The sequence below is a fragment of the Oncorhynchus clarkii genome, chromosome 12 (assembly GCF_045791955.1).
Source record: "Oncorhynchus clarkii lewisi isolate Uvic-CL-2024 chromosome 12, UVic_Ocla_1.0, whole genome shotgun sequence".
In the NCBI taxonomy this organism is placed as follows: domain Eukaryota; kingdom Metazoa; phylum Chordata; class Actinopteri; order Salmoniformes; family Salmonidae; genus Oncorhynchus; species Oncorhynchus clarkii.
Window position 1 is genome coordinate 28,019,506 of NC_092158.1, and position 15,591 is coordinate 28,035,096.

At 43.4% G+C, this 15,591-nt stretch overlaps 1 protein-coding gene across 4 annotated transcripts in view; it reads right to left on the reverse strand.

Annotated features, from left to right (window-relative positions):
- LOC139422967 (GRB2-associated-binding protein 3-like) overlaps window positions 1–15,370 on the reverse strand; it is a 34,642-nt gene extending 19,272 nt beyond the window's left edge. For 2 of the 4 annotated variants that reach the window (XM_071174497.1, XM_071174495.1), the window contains exons 1-2: window positions 15,018–15,370; window positions 3,899–4,208 (exon numbers count right to left, since the gene is read on the reverse strand). In XM_071174497.1, the coding sequence (XP_071030598.1) occupies window positions 3,899–4,208; window positions 15,018–15,089 (382 nt within the window). In that variant the 5' untranslated portion in view covers window positions 15,090–15,370. Of the gene's footprint in view, window positions 1–3,898; window positions 4,209–13,912; window positions 14,226–15,017 lie in introns of those variants that run through there. The other 2 variants (XM_071174498.1, XM_071174496.1) reach the window with 2 other exon arrangements.
- Between the last annotated feature and the right edge of the window lie 221 nt (window positions 15,371–15,591).

A 15,591-nucleotide genomic window follows, 5' to 3' on the forward strand; every position in this document is an offset into this window, starting at 1 on the left:
CCCCCCCCCAAAGGTGTGGACTCCTGCCGCAAAACCTGAACCTATAGGGGAGGGTCTGGGTGGGCATCTATCCGTGGTGGCGGCTCAGGTGCGGGACGCAGACCCCGCTCCACCTCTGGCTCACCCCGCTTTGGTGATGCCTCTGGTGTGGGGAACCTCGCCGCCGCACCCGGACTCGGCACCCTCGCTGCTGCGGGCCCCGGACTGGGCACCCTCGCTGCTGCGGGCCCAGGACTGGGCACCCTCGCTGCTGCGGGCCCAGGACTGGGCACCCTCGCTGCTGCGGGCCCCGGACTGGGCACCCTCGCTGCTGCGGGCCCCGGACTGGAGGCCGTCTCTGCGGGCCCCGGACTGGAGGGCGTCGCTGGAGGCTCCGGACAGGAGGCCCTCGTTGGAGGCTTCGATTGGAGGCCCTCTTTGGAGGCTTCGTGCCATGTCTCACCACTGGAGGCTTCGTGCCATGGATCATCACTGGAGGCTTCGTGCCATGGATCATCACTGGAGGCTTCGTGCCATGGATCATCACTGGAGGCTTCGTGCCATGGATCATCACTGGAGGCTTCGTGCCATGGATCATCACTGGAGGCTTCGTGCCATGGATCATCACTGGAGGCTTCGTGCCATGGATCATCACTGGAGGCTTCTTGCCATGGACCATCACTGGAGGGAGGAGACGTATGGGCAGTCTGGTATGTGGAGCTGCCACAGGGCTCACCAGGCTGGGGAGACATGCAAGAGGATTAGTTCTGGGCGCAGGCACAGGACTCACCAGGCTGGAGAGACATATAGGAGGCCCGGTCCTAGACAGAGGCACCGGATTCACTGGGCTGTGGAGGCGCACTAGAGGTCTCGATTAGCTCTGCACAATCCGTCCTGGCTGTATGGTGACGTTGTCCCGGCACGTGCGGGGCGCAGGCACAGGATGCACTGGGCTGTGCAGACGCACTGGAGACAGTGCGCAGAGCTGGCGCAGGATATCCTGGGCCGTAGAGACGTACTGGAGGTCTGGAGAGCAGGGCTGGCACAATCCTTCCTGGCTGAATTCTCACCCTAGCCCGGCATATGCGGGGAGCTGGGATGTAGCGCACCGGGCTAAGAACACGTACTGGAGAAAACGTGCGCTCCACCGCATAACACGGTGCCTGACCAGTACAACGCCCGCCACGGTAAGCACGAGAAGTTGGCTCAGGTCTCCAACCTGACTCTGCCACACTCCCCGTGTGCCCCCCAAAATTAATTGTGGGGGCTGCCTCTCGGGCTTCCTTGCCAGCCTTGCTCCCTCATAACGCTGCCTCTCAGCTTTAGCTGTCTCCAGTTCCTCCCGTGGACGGCGATACTCCCCAGCCTGCCTTCAGGGTCCTTTCCGGTCCAGGATTTCCTCCCATGTCCAGGAGTCCATTACACGCTGCTCGGTCCTTTGGTGTTGGAAAGTTCTGTCACGGCTGTTGAAGGAACAGCGTCGTGAGCGTACATATTCTTTTTTTTAGGAATAGACGCCGAACAAAACAATAAACACTACAAAACAAACCGTGAAGCTACAGGCTTTATGCCATAAACAAAAGTCAACTTCCCACAAAGAAAGGAGGGAAAATGGACTACCTAAGTATGGTTCCCAATCAGAGACAACGATAGACAGCTGTCCCTGATTGAGAACCATACCTGGCCAAAACATAGAAATACAAAAATCCTAGATAACAAACCATAGAATGCCCACCCCAAATCACACCCTGACCAAACCAAATAGAGACATAAAAAGGCTCTCTAAGGTTAGGGCGTGAAAAACTGTAACTCAGTAAAATCTTTGAAATTGTTTAATGTTGTGTTTATATTTTTGTTCAGTATAGTTATAAAGACCAAAGTATGAGTGTGAGTATCACCATGTGGTAGAGTATAATAGCTTGGTCTATCAACGCTTTGTGTATTCACATTTCTGGAGACAATGAGATACACTGTAACTACTATTTGAAAATGATTTAAATGCTGTAAGTACCTTAGGCATATTGTAAAGCCTAAAGGTATTTATTCAGCACATGAATCTGCAGAAAATAATGAAATTGTGGCATTATCTGTTGTATTTTTTCACACAATGGATTTACGACAGTGTGTGTTGGAAAGATTTTTGTGTGTGTACTGAATAGTAAACTAGTTCAGGATTTCATTGACTGAATGTCTGACATTGTGTTATCATTCCCAGTAATGTGTAAACCTGGGGTTTACCACTGTTCCTCTGGGCTATAATCTCTTCTCTTTGTCTGGAGATCATGTAGTCGGCTCTATCTGCTCCAAACAGAACAATGTTTAACTAAATGTTCCAACTGACAGCTCTTATCCACAGCTCTCCCCCTGGTTTGGAGTTAATAAGACATGAAGACAAGAGAGCTTGGTGTCTAACTGTTCAAGCATCATTCTAGCTGAACTTGCATGCCTGTGGAGAGTTGTAATATCTATGGCACTATGAGTTTCACAGAAAAAGATAACTTGTAACTGAATTGGGTAAAATAAATCACATTTTACTTCAGCACTGTTCAGTGATTTACTGTTTGTAATCAGAAGCTGTCTGCCAAATGGTTCTGATTTGATTATTGCTACAACATTGAAGTAGGTGTATGCATGGGTGCGTGTGTGCATGCTTACATGTGTGCTTGTGTGTGTGTGTCTGCATACGCGTGTGTGTCTATCATTTTAGTGTGCACTTTTCTGATTGTACATGTACGTCAGGGGCCCTTTTGCGAAAAAGATTTCTAACCTCAACCTAATACTCCAAAAATAGTTAATATACTACAATATGTCATTGAGGGACATCAGTACATTTCTTGAGCCCAGGGACTTTAACAGCCAAGAAGAGGCAAAGTATCATACTTGGCTTGGAGCATTAATGAGAATAAACACATTTAATTCAAACGTCTCCTTTAAATGCAATGCAAAACGACACATGACAAATTAATATTCACATCTTCAAATAATATATTATTTTTGCGGGCTTCTCTGAGACGGTCCTTGATTTACCAGTCATGTCCTCAAGACATTTTTAAGAAGCTCATAACACAGAGAAATCATCAGACACCTAAATGGGTTGTTATCTCATATGTACATACTGTATTTTATACCATCTATTGCATCTTGCCTATGCCGCTCTGTCATTGCTCATCCATATATTTATATGTATATATTCTTATTCCATTCCTTTACTTAGATTTGTGTGTATTAGGTAGTTGTTGTCGAATTGTTAGATTACATGTTAGATATTGCTGCACTGTCGGAACTAGAAGCACAAGCATTTCGCTACACTCGCAATGACATCTGCTAACCATGTATATGTGGCCAATAAAATTGGATTTGATTTATCTCAGTCTTGAATATAGACAACCTTTCCTAAACATGGCTACTCTACCCACACACAAACACATGTGCACACATTCTTACTGTAGGTCACTGGACAAAAGCCTCCAACAAGAGTTGAATACCAAATAGTGTTTCTCTATATTCTTTGTAGAAATTGAACATATGAATGTGATTTTGTAACTAATTATAATTAAAAAAAATATATTTAATTGAACCTTTATTTAACTAGGCAAGTCAGTTAATAACATATTCTTATTTACAATGATGGCCTACACTGGCCAAATCCGGCCGACGCTGGGCCAATTGTGCACCGCCCTATGGGACTCCCAATCACGGCCGGTTGTGATACAGCCTGGATTCGAGCCAGTGTGTCTGTAGTGACGCCTCTAGCACTGAGATTCAGTGCCTTAGACCTCTGCACCACTCGGGAGCCCCTAAACTGGTTACCAACGTACTTAGAGCAGTCTAATTAATTTAATTTGTAATGCGCATTTCTAATACCCAAGGCGTTTAAACTGTGACCGTATTGAACTGTGTCTCTGTGCCAGGTCCTTACCTGTCCCATCATCCAGACTCAGAGGTCCAAAGTGACAGATTTCCCTGATCTGGCTGACCCAACTGTTCATCTCCTCCTCAGTCTTGGCCACCAGGTAGAAAATGCGAGACGACGTCTTGATAACGAAGAGGTGCTGGTTCTGGAACTCCCTCTTGACCAGGCGTTGCTCCGTCTGCATCTGAACCTCACACTCTCTCAGGTCGATGGTGCGGATGGGCTTCTTTGAGGTTGTGTTTCGGTAGTACTCCAACACATCTGGATTCCCACTCATACGTCCTCTTCGAAGAACAAACCATCGTCTCCTCCATGCCTAGGGGACAGGGAGCCAGACAGATCAACATACTGTACTGTTGCATGTACTAATAGACTTAAGCAATAAGGCCCGAGGTGGTGTGGAATATGGCCAATATACCACGGCTAAGGGCTGTTCTTATGCACAACACAACGCGGAGCCCTTAGCCATGGTGTATTGACCATATATCACAAACCCCCAAGGTGCCTTATTGCTATTAAAAACTGGTTACCAACGTAATTAGAGCAGTAAAAATAAATGTCATACCCTTGGTATACCACGGCTGTCAGCCAATCAGCATTTAGGGCTCGAACCACCCAGTTTATAATGTCTGATATACATCGGCTGTCAGCCAATCATCACTCAGGGCTCATACCACCCAGTTTCTAAAAATATATATACACGGAATAAAAATATAAATGCAACATGCAACAATTTCAAAGACTTTACTAAATTACAGTTCATATAAGGAAATCAGTCATTTAAAAAAAATGCATTAGGGCCAGATCTATGGATTTCACATGACTGGGAGTACAGATAAGTATGTTTCTGTTGGTCAAAGATAGCTTTAAAAAAGGTAGTGGCGGATCAGAAAACCAGAAAACCAGTCAGTATCTGGTGTGACCACCATTTGCCTCATGCAGCGCGACACATCTCCTTAGCTTAAAATCAAATCAAATCAAATCAAATCAAATCAAATTTTATTTGTCACATACACATGGTTAGCAGATGTTAATGCGAGTGTAGCGAAATGCTTGTGCTTCTAGTTCCGACAATGCAGTAATAACCAACAAGTCATCTAACTAACAATTCCAAAACTACTGTCTTGTACACAGTGTAAGGGGATAAAGAATATGTACATAAGGATATATGAATGAGTGATGGTACAGAGCAGCATAGGCAAGATACAGTAGATGGTATCGAGTACAGTATATACATATGAGATGAGTATGTAAACAAAGTGGCATAGTTAAAGTGGCTAGTGATACATGTATTACATAAGGATACAGTCGATGATATAGAGTACAGTATATACGTATGCATATGAGATGAATAATGTAGGGTAAGTAACATTATATAAGGTAGCATTGTTTAAAGTGGCTAGTGATATATTTACATCATTTCCCATCAATTCCCATTATTAAAGTGGCTGGAGTTGAGTCAGTGTCAGTGTGTTGGCAGCAGCCACTCAATGTTAGTGGTGGCTGTTTAACAGTCTGATGGCCTTGAGATAGAAGCTGTTTTTCAGTCTCTCGGTCCCAGCTTTGATGCACCTGTACTGACCTCGCCTTCTGGATGATAGCAGGGTGAACAGGCAGTGGCTCGGGTGGTTGATGTCCTTGATGATCTTTATGGCCTTCCTGTGACATCGGGTGGTGTAGGTGTCCTGGAGGGCAGGTAGTTTGCCCCCGGTGATGCGTTGTGCAGACCTCACTACCCTCTGGAGAGCCTTACGGTTGAGGGCGGAGCAGTTGCCGTACCAGGCGGTGATACAGCCCGCCAGGATGCTCTCGATTGTGCATCTGTAGAAGTTTGTGAGTGCTTTTGGTGACAAGCCGAATTTCTTCAGCCTCCTGAGGTTGAAGAGGCGCTGCTGCGCCTTCTTCACAATGCTGTCTGTGTGAGTGGACCAATTCAGTTTGTCTGTGATGTGTATGCCGAGGAACTTAAAACTTGCTACCCTCTCCACTACTGTTCCATCTATGTGGATAGGGGGGTGTTCCCTCTGCTGTTTCCTGAAGTCCACAATCATCTCCTTAGTTTTGTTGACGTTGAGTGTGAGGTTATTTTCCTGACACCACACTCCGAGGGCCCTCACCTCCTCCCTGTAGGCCGTCTCGTCGTTGTTGGTAATCAAGCCTACCACTGTTGTGTCGTCCGCAAACTTGATGATTGAGTTGGAGGCGTGCGTGGCCACGCAGTCGTGGGTGAACAGGGAGTACAGGAGAGGGCTCAGAACGCACCCTTGTGGGGCCCCAGTGTTGAGGATCAGCGGGGAGGAGATGTTGTTGCCTACCCTCACCACCTGGGGGCGGCCAGTCAGGAAGTCCAGTACTCAGTTGCACAGGGCGGGGTCGAGACCCAGGGTCTCGAGCTTGATGACGAGCTTGGAGGGTACTATGGTGTTGAATGCCGAGCTGTAGTCAATGAACAGCATTCTCACATAGGTATTCCTCTTGTCCAGATGGGTTAGGGCAGTGTGCAGTGTGGTTGAGATTGCATCGTCTGTGGACCTATTTGGGCGGTAAGCAAATTGGAGTGGGTCTAGGGTGTCAGGTAGGGTGGAGGTGATATGGTCCTTGACTAGTCTCTCAAAGCACTTCATGATGACGGAAGTGAGTGCTACGGGGCGGTAGTCGTTTAGCTCAGTTACCTTAGCTTTCTTGGGAACAGGAACAATGGTGGCCCTCTTGAAGCATGTGGGAACAGCAGACTGGTATAGGGATTGATTGAATATGTCCGTAAACACACCGGCCAGCTGGTCTGCGCATGCTCTGAGGGCTCGGCTGGGGATGCCGTCTGGGCCTGCAGCCTTGCGAGGGTTAACACGTTTAAATGTCTTACTCACCTCGGCTGCAGTGAAGGAGAGACCGCATGTTTTCGTTGCAGGCCGTGTCAGTGGCACTGTATTGTCCTCAAAGCGGGCAAAAAAGTTATTTAGTCTGCCTGGGAGCAGGACATCCTGATCCGTGACTGGGCTGGATTTCTTCCTGTAGTCCGTGATTGACTGTAGACCCTGCCACATGCCTCTTGTGTCTGAGCCGTTGAATTGAGATTCTACTTTGTCTCTGTACTGACGCTTAGCTTGTTTGATAGCCTTGCGGAGGGAATAGCTGCACTGTTTGTATTCGGTCATGTTACCAGACACCTTGCCCTGATTAAAAGCAGTGGTTCGCGCTTTCAGTTTCACGCGAATGCTGCCATCAATCCACGGTTTCTGGTTAGGGAATGTTTTAATCGTTGCTATGGGGACGACATCTTCAACGCACGTTCTAATGAACTCGCACACCGAATCAGCGTATTCGTCAATGTTGTTGTCTGACGCAATACGAAACATGTCCCAGTCCACGTGATGGAAGCAGTCTTGGAGTGTGGAGTCAGCTTGGTCGGACCAGCGTTGGACAGACCTCAGCGTGGGAGCCTCTTGTTTTAGTTTCTGTCTGTAGGCAGGGATCAACAAAATGGAGTCGTGGTCAGCTTTTCCGAAAGGGGGGCGGGGCAGGGCCTTATATGCATCGCGGAAGTTAGAGTAACAATGATCCAAGGTCTTTCCACCCCTGGTTGCGCAATCGATATGCTGATAAAATTTAGGGAGTCTTGTTTTCAGATTAGCCTTGTTAAAATAGAGTTGATCAGGCTGTTGATTGTGGCCTGCTGAATATTGGCAGGAACTGGAACACTCTGTCGTACACATCAATGCAGAGCATCCCAAACATGCTCAAATGGGTGACATATCTAGTGAGTATGCGGGCCATGGAAGAACTGGGACATACAATTAAAATGCAATTGTGTTCATTGTCTGTAGTTTATGCCTGCCCATACCATAACCCCACCGCCACCATCGGGCACTCTGTTCACAACTTTGACATCAGCAAACCGCTCTCCCACACAACGCCATACGTCTGCCCGGTACAGTTGAAACCAGGATTCATCCGTGTAGAGCACACTTCTCCAGCATTTCAGTGGTCATCGAATATGAGCATTTGCCCACTGAAGTTGGTTGCGACGCCGAACTGCAGTCAGGTCAAGACCCTAGTAAAGACGACGAGCACGCAGATGAGCTTCCCTGAGATGGTTTCTGACAATTTGTGCAGAAATACTTTGGTTGTGCAAACCCACAGTTTCATCAGCTGTCCGGGTGGCTGGTCTCAGACAATCCCGCAGGTGAAGAAACCGGATCTGGAGGTCCTGGGCTAGTGTGGTTACACGTGGTCTGTGGTTGTGAGGCCGGTTGGACGTACTGTCAAATTCTCCTAAAAACGAGGTTGGAGGCAGTGAAATTAACATTCTCTGGCAACAGCAACGGTGGACATTCCTGCAGTCGGCATGCCAATTGTGACAAAACTGCACATTTTAGAGTGGCCTTTTGTTGTCCCCGGCACAAGGTGCACCTGTGTAATGATCATGCTGTTTAATCAGCTTCTTGATATGCCACATCTGTCAGGTGGAGGGATTATCTTGGCAAAGGAGAAATGTTCACTAACAGGGATATAAACAAATTTGTGCACAAAATTTGAGAGAAATAAGCTTTTTGTGCATATAGAACATTTCTGGGATCTTTTATTTCAGCTCATGAAACAGCTTACATGTTGTGTTTATATTTTTGCTCAGTCTATTACAATTATTCTGCATGCATACAGTATGTAGACTAGTTGCCTTAGTTGGTTAGTAACCTTAGAGGTATTTGGTTGGTTATTATGTTTGATGCAATTTGATGTGAATTTAGTTTCAACCAAGGCCTCAGCAATAGAATGTCAGTATATCTATGTCTATTTTATAGGTCATCAACAGAACCGTCAGTGAAAAATCTGAACATGGTACTGTAGCTCAATACAGAATTGCTTTTAATATTTTTATGTCCCCTGACTGTGGCTAAAGATGATTTGTACAGATCAATGTTTTATATCCTCATGTAGTCTCCAGCGTTGTGACCTGTGTCAATCAGTTTTTCACACACAATTAAAAGAAAGATATATCACTGCTCTTCTTAACACCTTCACTGGGAAGTTTAGCTACAAAACCTTAATTTAACTATAGACAACACCCTTTTTCTTGCTTTTGGTACTGGAACTGACAACAAGAAGAGGAAGTTAATTATATGTAAAAGAGAATGTCTGACACAAACAAAAAGCTATTTGTACTGCAGTGGTTCACTAACTAACTGGGGAAGATTAAAAAGGCAACCTCTTTTTCTGCTGAGATTCGTTTTTTCATGTCAGTATGGTTACTGATTGGTATAGGAGCAGTTTTGTTTTCTTTAATGCTATGGGAATTTGATGCTTAGCTGGCTCTCTTAATTTTGATACGGAGTAAGTAGGCCTAACTGAAGTATTGTTAACGTTTTGATCTTGACCGTGATGACCTCATGGTCACTCACATGGGCTATAAGTCATAGGTTCATCTATATTCTAAAAGTCAAATATTCATGACTGACCTCCATACTATGTCTGTTTCAAACTTCACCCATGTATTATTTAAAGCCATTTCCAATTCCACCTTTTTAGCAGGAGTTGTATATTTTTATACAGTTGCCTCATAAATGCAGCATTCAGGTGATTCATGCATTATTCAATTAGTCAGAAGTCTGTTGGCATGGAACACTACATGACTTGAAATGAAATCAGCTGTTTTTGAGCTTTGAGAGTACATTTGGTGAAACAACCTATCAGAAAGAAGATGTGATTTGTTTTGAAGAGTCAGAGGCATTAGCCATACTGGAAACAACACATTTTGTAGTTGTCTGTGTTACGCTGTTTTTCCTATTTCAGTTGACAAAGTAAGTGTGTGCTATAACCCACCAGCCACCAATTTGGGAGTACATTGTATCACTTTGTGATGATCTATCTAGAGAGTTATGAAAATACTCAGACTGTTTGTTCGTTTGTTTGAAACCAAAACCCTAGCTTGGTGTGCCCTCACTCATATTCAAATCAACTATAAACAGTGGACGAGTTGTAAATCCTAATTTGCATCACACAGTGCTAGTATAGAGCAGAGAGACAGAGAGCAGGGAAGCTCATGTCCCTCCTCAGTGGTAAATTTTCAGTAAGTCAAAGCACGTTTAAAATACATAATGTGAGAATAATCAACCTGCTAACAGGAAATATACTCACGCTCTAGAAACCTCTATAGAATCATGTATGAAAACACTTCCTTGTTGTGGGTGATAACTGTCTTATTGAGCGTGAGTTCAACTATGCTAGAAACTAAACTTTGCCTACTCTATTGAGAATTATGTTTCAAGTTTCTAAATCATAATATTTTTGTTTCCCCATGATATTCTTTATAACACTATTATAATTTATATAAGAAAATATCAAAACATTACTAATTTACATTTTGTTGTAACCCTTTTTTAAAACAGCATGGGCCTCTAGCAATGGTAGCTGTGACCTCCCTGTGTCGGAGAATTTAAACTGTCTTGAAGTCGGAATTCTACATACACTTAGGTTGGAGTCATTAAAACTTGTTTTTCAACCACTCCACAAATGTCTTGTTAACAAACTATAGTTTTGGCAAGTCGGTTAGGACATCTACTTTGTGCATGACACAAGTCATTTTTCCAACAATTGTTTACAGACAGATTATTTCACTTATAATTCACTGTATCACAATTCCAGTGGGTCAGAAGTTAACATACACTAAGATGAGTATGCCTTTAAACAGCTTGGAATATTCCAGAAAATGATCTCATGGCTTTAGAAACTTCTGATAGGCTAATTGACATAATTTGAGTCAATTGGAGGTGTACTTGTGGATGTATTTCAAGGCCTACCTTCAAACTCAGTGCCTCTTTCCTTGCCATCATCGGAAAATCAAAATAAATCAGCCAAGACTTTTTTGTAGACCTCCACATGTCTGGTTCATCCTTGGGAGCAATTTCCAAATGTCTGAAGGTACCACGTTCATCTGTACAAACAATAGTATGCAAGTATAAACACCATGGGACCACGCAGCCGCCATACCGCTCAGGAAGGAGACGCGTTCTGTCTCCTAGAGATGAACGTATTTTGATGCGAAAAGTGCAAATAAATCCCAGAACAACAGCAAAGGACCTTGTGAAGATGCTGGAAGAAACAGGTAAAAAAGTATCTATATCTACATTAAAATGAGTCCTACATTGACATAATCTGAAAGGGCGCTCAGCAAGGAAGAAGCCACTGCTCCAAAACCGCCATAAAAAAGCCAGACCAAGGTTTGCAACTGGACATGGGGACAGAGATTGTACTTTTTGGAGAAATGTCCTCTGGTCTGATGAAACTGTTTGGCCATAATGACCATCGTTGTGTTTGGAGGAAAAAGGGGGAGGCTTGCAAGCTGAAGAACACCATCCCAACCATGAAGCACGGGGGTGGCAGCATCATGTTGTGGGGATGCTTTGCTGCAGGAGGCACTGGTGCACTTCACAAAATAGATGGCTTCATGAGGGAGGAAAATTATGTGGATATATTGAAGTAACATCTCAAGACATCAGTCAGGAAGTTGAAGCTTGGTCGCAAATGGGTCTTCCAAATGGACGATGACCCCAAGCATACTTCCAAAGTTATAGCAAAATGGCTTACAAACAACAAAGTCAAGGTATTGGAGTGGCCATCACAAAGCCCTGACCTAAATCCTATAGAAAATATGTGGGCAGAAGTGAAAAAGCATGTGCGAGCAAGGAGGCCTACAAACCTGACTCAGTTACACCAGCTCTGTCAGGAGGAATGGGCCAAAATTCACCCAACTTATTGTGGGAAGCTTGTGGAAGGCTACCCGAAACGCTTGACCCAAGTTAAACAATTTAAAGGCAATGCTACCAAATACTAATTGAGTGTATGTAAACCTCTGACCCACTGGGAATGTGATGAAAGAAAGAAAAGCTGAAATAAATCATTCTCTCTACTATTATTTCACATTCTTAAAATAAAGTGGTGATCCTAAATGACCTAAAACAGGGAATTTTTACTAGGATTAAATGTCAGGAAATGTGACAAGCTGAGTTTAAATGTATTTGGCTAACGTGTATGTAAACTTCCGACTTCAAATGTAAACTCTGATTGTCTGAGTCTGATCATCAGTGTTTCTAAGAGCTAGCTGCTCTGGGCCTTCACTTGGTGTGTGTAAGGAGCAGGGTTGGGGAGTAACGGATTACATGTAAAGAATTAGAAAAAATGCTGTAACTGTATTCCGTTACGTTACCAGCAAAAATATTGTAATGGGATTACAAATACTTTTGAAAAACTAGATGATTACTTCAAGGATTACTTTTCAATTCAGAAAGGATGTTTCTGTGTTTTCTCAATTACATTCTAATCAGCATTTTATGATTTATTTATCCGTCATTTTACCAGGTAAGTTGACTGAGAACACGTTCTCATTTGCAGCAACGACCTAGGGAATAGTTACAGGGGAGAGGAGGGGGATGAATGAGCCAATTGTAAACTGGGGATTATTAGGTGACCGTGATGGTTTGAGGGCCAGATTGGGAATTTAGACTGGACACCGGGGTTAACACTCCTACTCTTACGATAAGTGCCATGGGATCTTTAATGACCTCAGAGAGTAAGGACACCCGTTTAACGTCCCATCCGAAAGACGGCACCCTACACAGCATGGAATGCTCCAGATACTCAACTAGTCTAAAGAAGGCTAGTTTTATTGCTTCTTAAAACAGGACAACAGTTTTCAGCTGTGCTAACATAATTGCAAAAGGGTTTTCTAATGATCAATTAGCCTTTTAAAATTATAAACTTGGATTAGCTAACACATCTTGACATTGGAACACAGGAGTGATGGTTGCTGATAATGGGCCTGTACGCCTATGTAGGTATTCCATTAAAAACCAACTGTTTCCAGCTACAATAGTAATTTTCAACATTAACAATGTCTACCCTTTATTTCTGATACATTTTATATTATCTTAATGGACAAAAAAAATTGCTTTTCTTTCAAAAACAAGGGTATTTCTAAGTGACCCCAAACTTTTGAACGGTAGTGTATGTACCCATTGATTCTTGAAGAATTTAACTTATAAATGCCTCATGAGCTTAGTTCAACTAACACGCTCCATGACAACCCAAAATATAAGTTTGTTTTTCTCCAATGTTTGTAAACATCGCAAATGTAAACAAACACTGCTTAGCCTCATAACAGGGTTAAAACAATCATTTTGATATCATGAATCCTTGCATCCTTAGCTCTGTCTATTAATCTGAGAGTGGTTACATTTCTCCAGGCCCATCCCTCAGCTTTTTACCGAAACAAAAGTGGGCGGCCATTTTGTTATTGTTTCATCTGTGGATTTGTCCTTTAAACAGATGCATATTATCAAGATATCAAAGTGTCACCAACAAAATGGTAAACAATAGGCCTATAGCAAATGCAGCATATGGCATTCATTTTTAACATGCAAATAGCACTTTTCAGTAGTGCTCAAAGCATGCCATTCCATGAGGTTAGCAGTTAGGGTTAGGGTTTCAACTCGAATCAATGAGCCCAACAAGTTTTCCATGACAACAAAATCATAAACAACAGGGCTGGCTAATAGGTCTTTAGTTTTGGGGTTATGCTCAGGCAAAACAATTTGGCTAATCTATTCTTCCATATTTCCAAGTCCTATTTTTGAAGATCAAGGGGTATAACATTTATTGGAATGACTGGAATTCTGATAGACTTAGGTTTTTAATGTAAAGATGTAATTAAATTGTATTATTATATGTAGTAGAAAGCGATGGGTTAGAAGAAGCCTAAATAACCAACCCATAAAGTAACATTTAACATCCATATATAGCCAGCTACGTAAACTTTAACATTGATTTATCCTGCAAAAGATGTTGTTCAATTGGTAACATATATGTTTGTATTCTTCTAATGTATCTTAAGGGGAAAGTAATCTAAAAGTAACTGAATGTAATCAGATTACGTTACTGAGTTTGGGTAATCCAACAGTTACATTAATGATTACAATTTTGGATAGGTAACTGGTAACTGTAACGGATTACATTTAGAAAGTAACCTACCCAACCCTGGTGAGGAGTGATGTCCAACGCATGCCCACACACATTGCTATTGTGTATGGTTAGTCTGGTTCTTGCAATGGAAAACCATGTCCTTCCTGTTTGTCTGTGTCCTCCACAAAGCCCTTGAACTATTTCCCACCAAAGAGCGTCTCTTAAGTGACTCTCCCTCCAGTGAATTACCACTGTCCCCCTTTCTCTGTGCTAGTTTTCAGAAAAGCCCTCGTCCTCTCTCCTCTGGAGAGAGGAAGTGCAAACAGCCATCATAAAGCCTGGTCATTTCTGCCTGTCGGGTCATTTTGTATTGCTTGGCAGTGACAGTACTTCCCATGTTTTGCATAACATCCCCAATTTTCACAGAATGAGAGACCAACAGTCTCAACACACATCCCAGAATGGGTAGCCTCCCCCTTTCCTCTTTACACAACAACACTCTCACATGACCCCTACAGAAACACTGCAGATTTCCATGCAAGGCACTTGTCCCATTTCACTTCTGGTCAAACACGCTCATCCAGACATGTTAGCATTAGAATATACTGCACTTGAATATTTAATAAAAGGCAACCCCAAATTATGAAATTCTTAACAAAGGTCAAAATGGTAAACATAATGGTTTATAAGCAGTTTGTATGTTTAAAATTAATTTGCGTTTGCTGAGGGGCATCAACATTTTATTTTCACAGTGCATTGATGATGCACATCAGCATGAACAGTATGTCATACAGTATGTCATTAATGGCCACTACTATAAAAATGAGGAGGAAGACACAGGTGAGGTTGCATGAAAACACTATTTACAAAAAGGCATGTAATGGTCATGATTCTACATGCCTCTGCAAGCTTCATTTGGGAAAATAAACCAACAGTATCTTGTGAACTAACGGCATTGCAGTGCAGTTGTGTTGATGGCTGAGAATCCCACACACACACACACACACACACACACACACACACACACACACACACACACACACACACACACACACACACACACACACACACACACACAAACACAAACAGCAGGAACTAGTACTACTACTGCTTGGGTAAAATGTATCACAATAGCACAGATCCAGCCACCTGCACAGCCTGATCTTCTACTCACATATCTCTTTAGTTTCTTCTCAGGGGGGGATTTGATGAGCCAGCCGGTGCAGACCACATCCCCTGCACTCATCTTGACTGCAGAGGGAATCCGGCGTGTTTTCTAGATATAATTGTCTTCAAGCAATGCTGGCTGCTGCTGCTGTGAAACTGAGAGCAGCACCACGCGAATCCTGCGTTCTTGTATACAGCCTACAGCCATACCAAAAAGAGGAAGTCAAGCCATTGATCACACTGACAGACAAGGGAGAGGGAGAGAGAGAGAAAGGCAGAGAGAGAGAGAGAGAGAGAGAGAGAGAGAGAGAGGAAGGGAGAAAGGGGGTGGTGTCTGTATGCTTGAGTCTGTAGATGTGTGTGGGTCTGACAGAGTGAGAGAGAGATCAAGATAGAGAGAGAGAGAGGACCATGTATGTGAATTTGTAAATGTGTGTGCATGTGTGTGCATCATTAAAACCTAGAGCAAGCTGTCACATAAACCATCCCAATTGTCTTTGTCTTAGTCAGAATAACAGTATGCACCAAAATAACAACCTTGTGCAAGTTAAATACACTAATAGAGAAAACACATAACACAC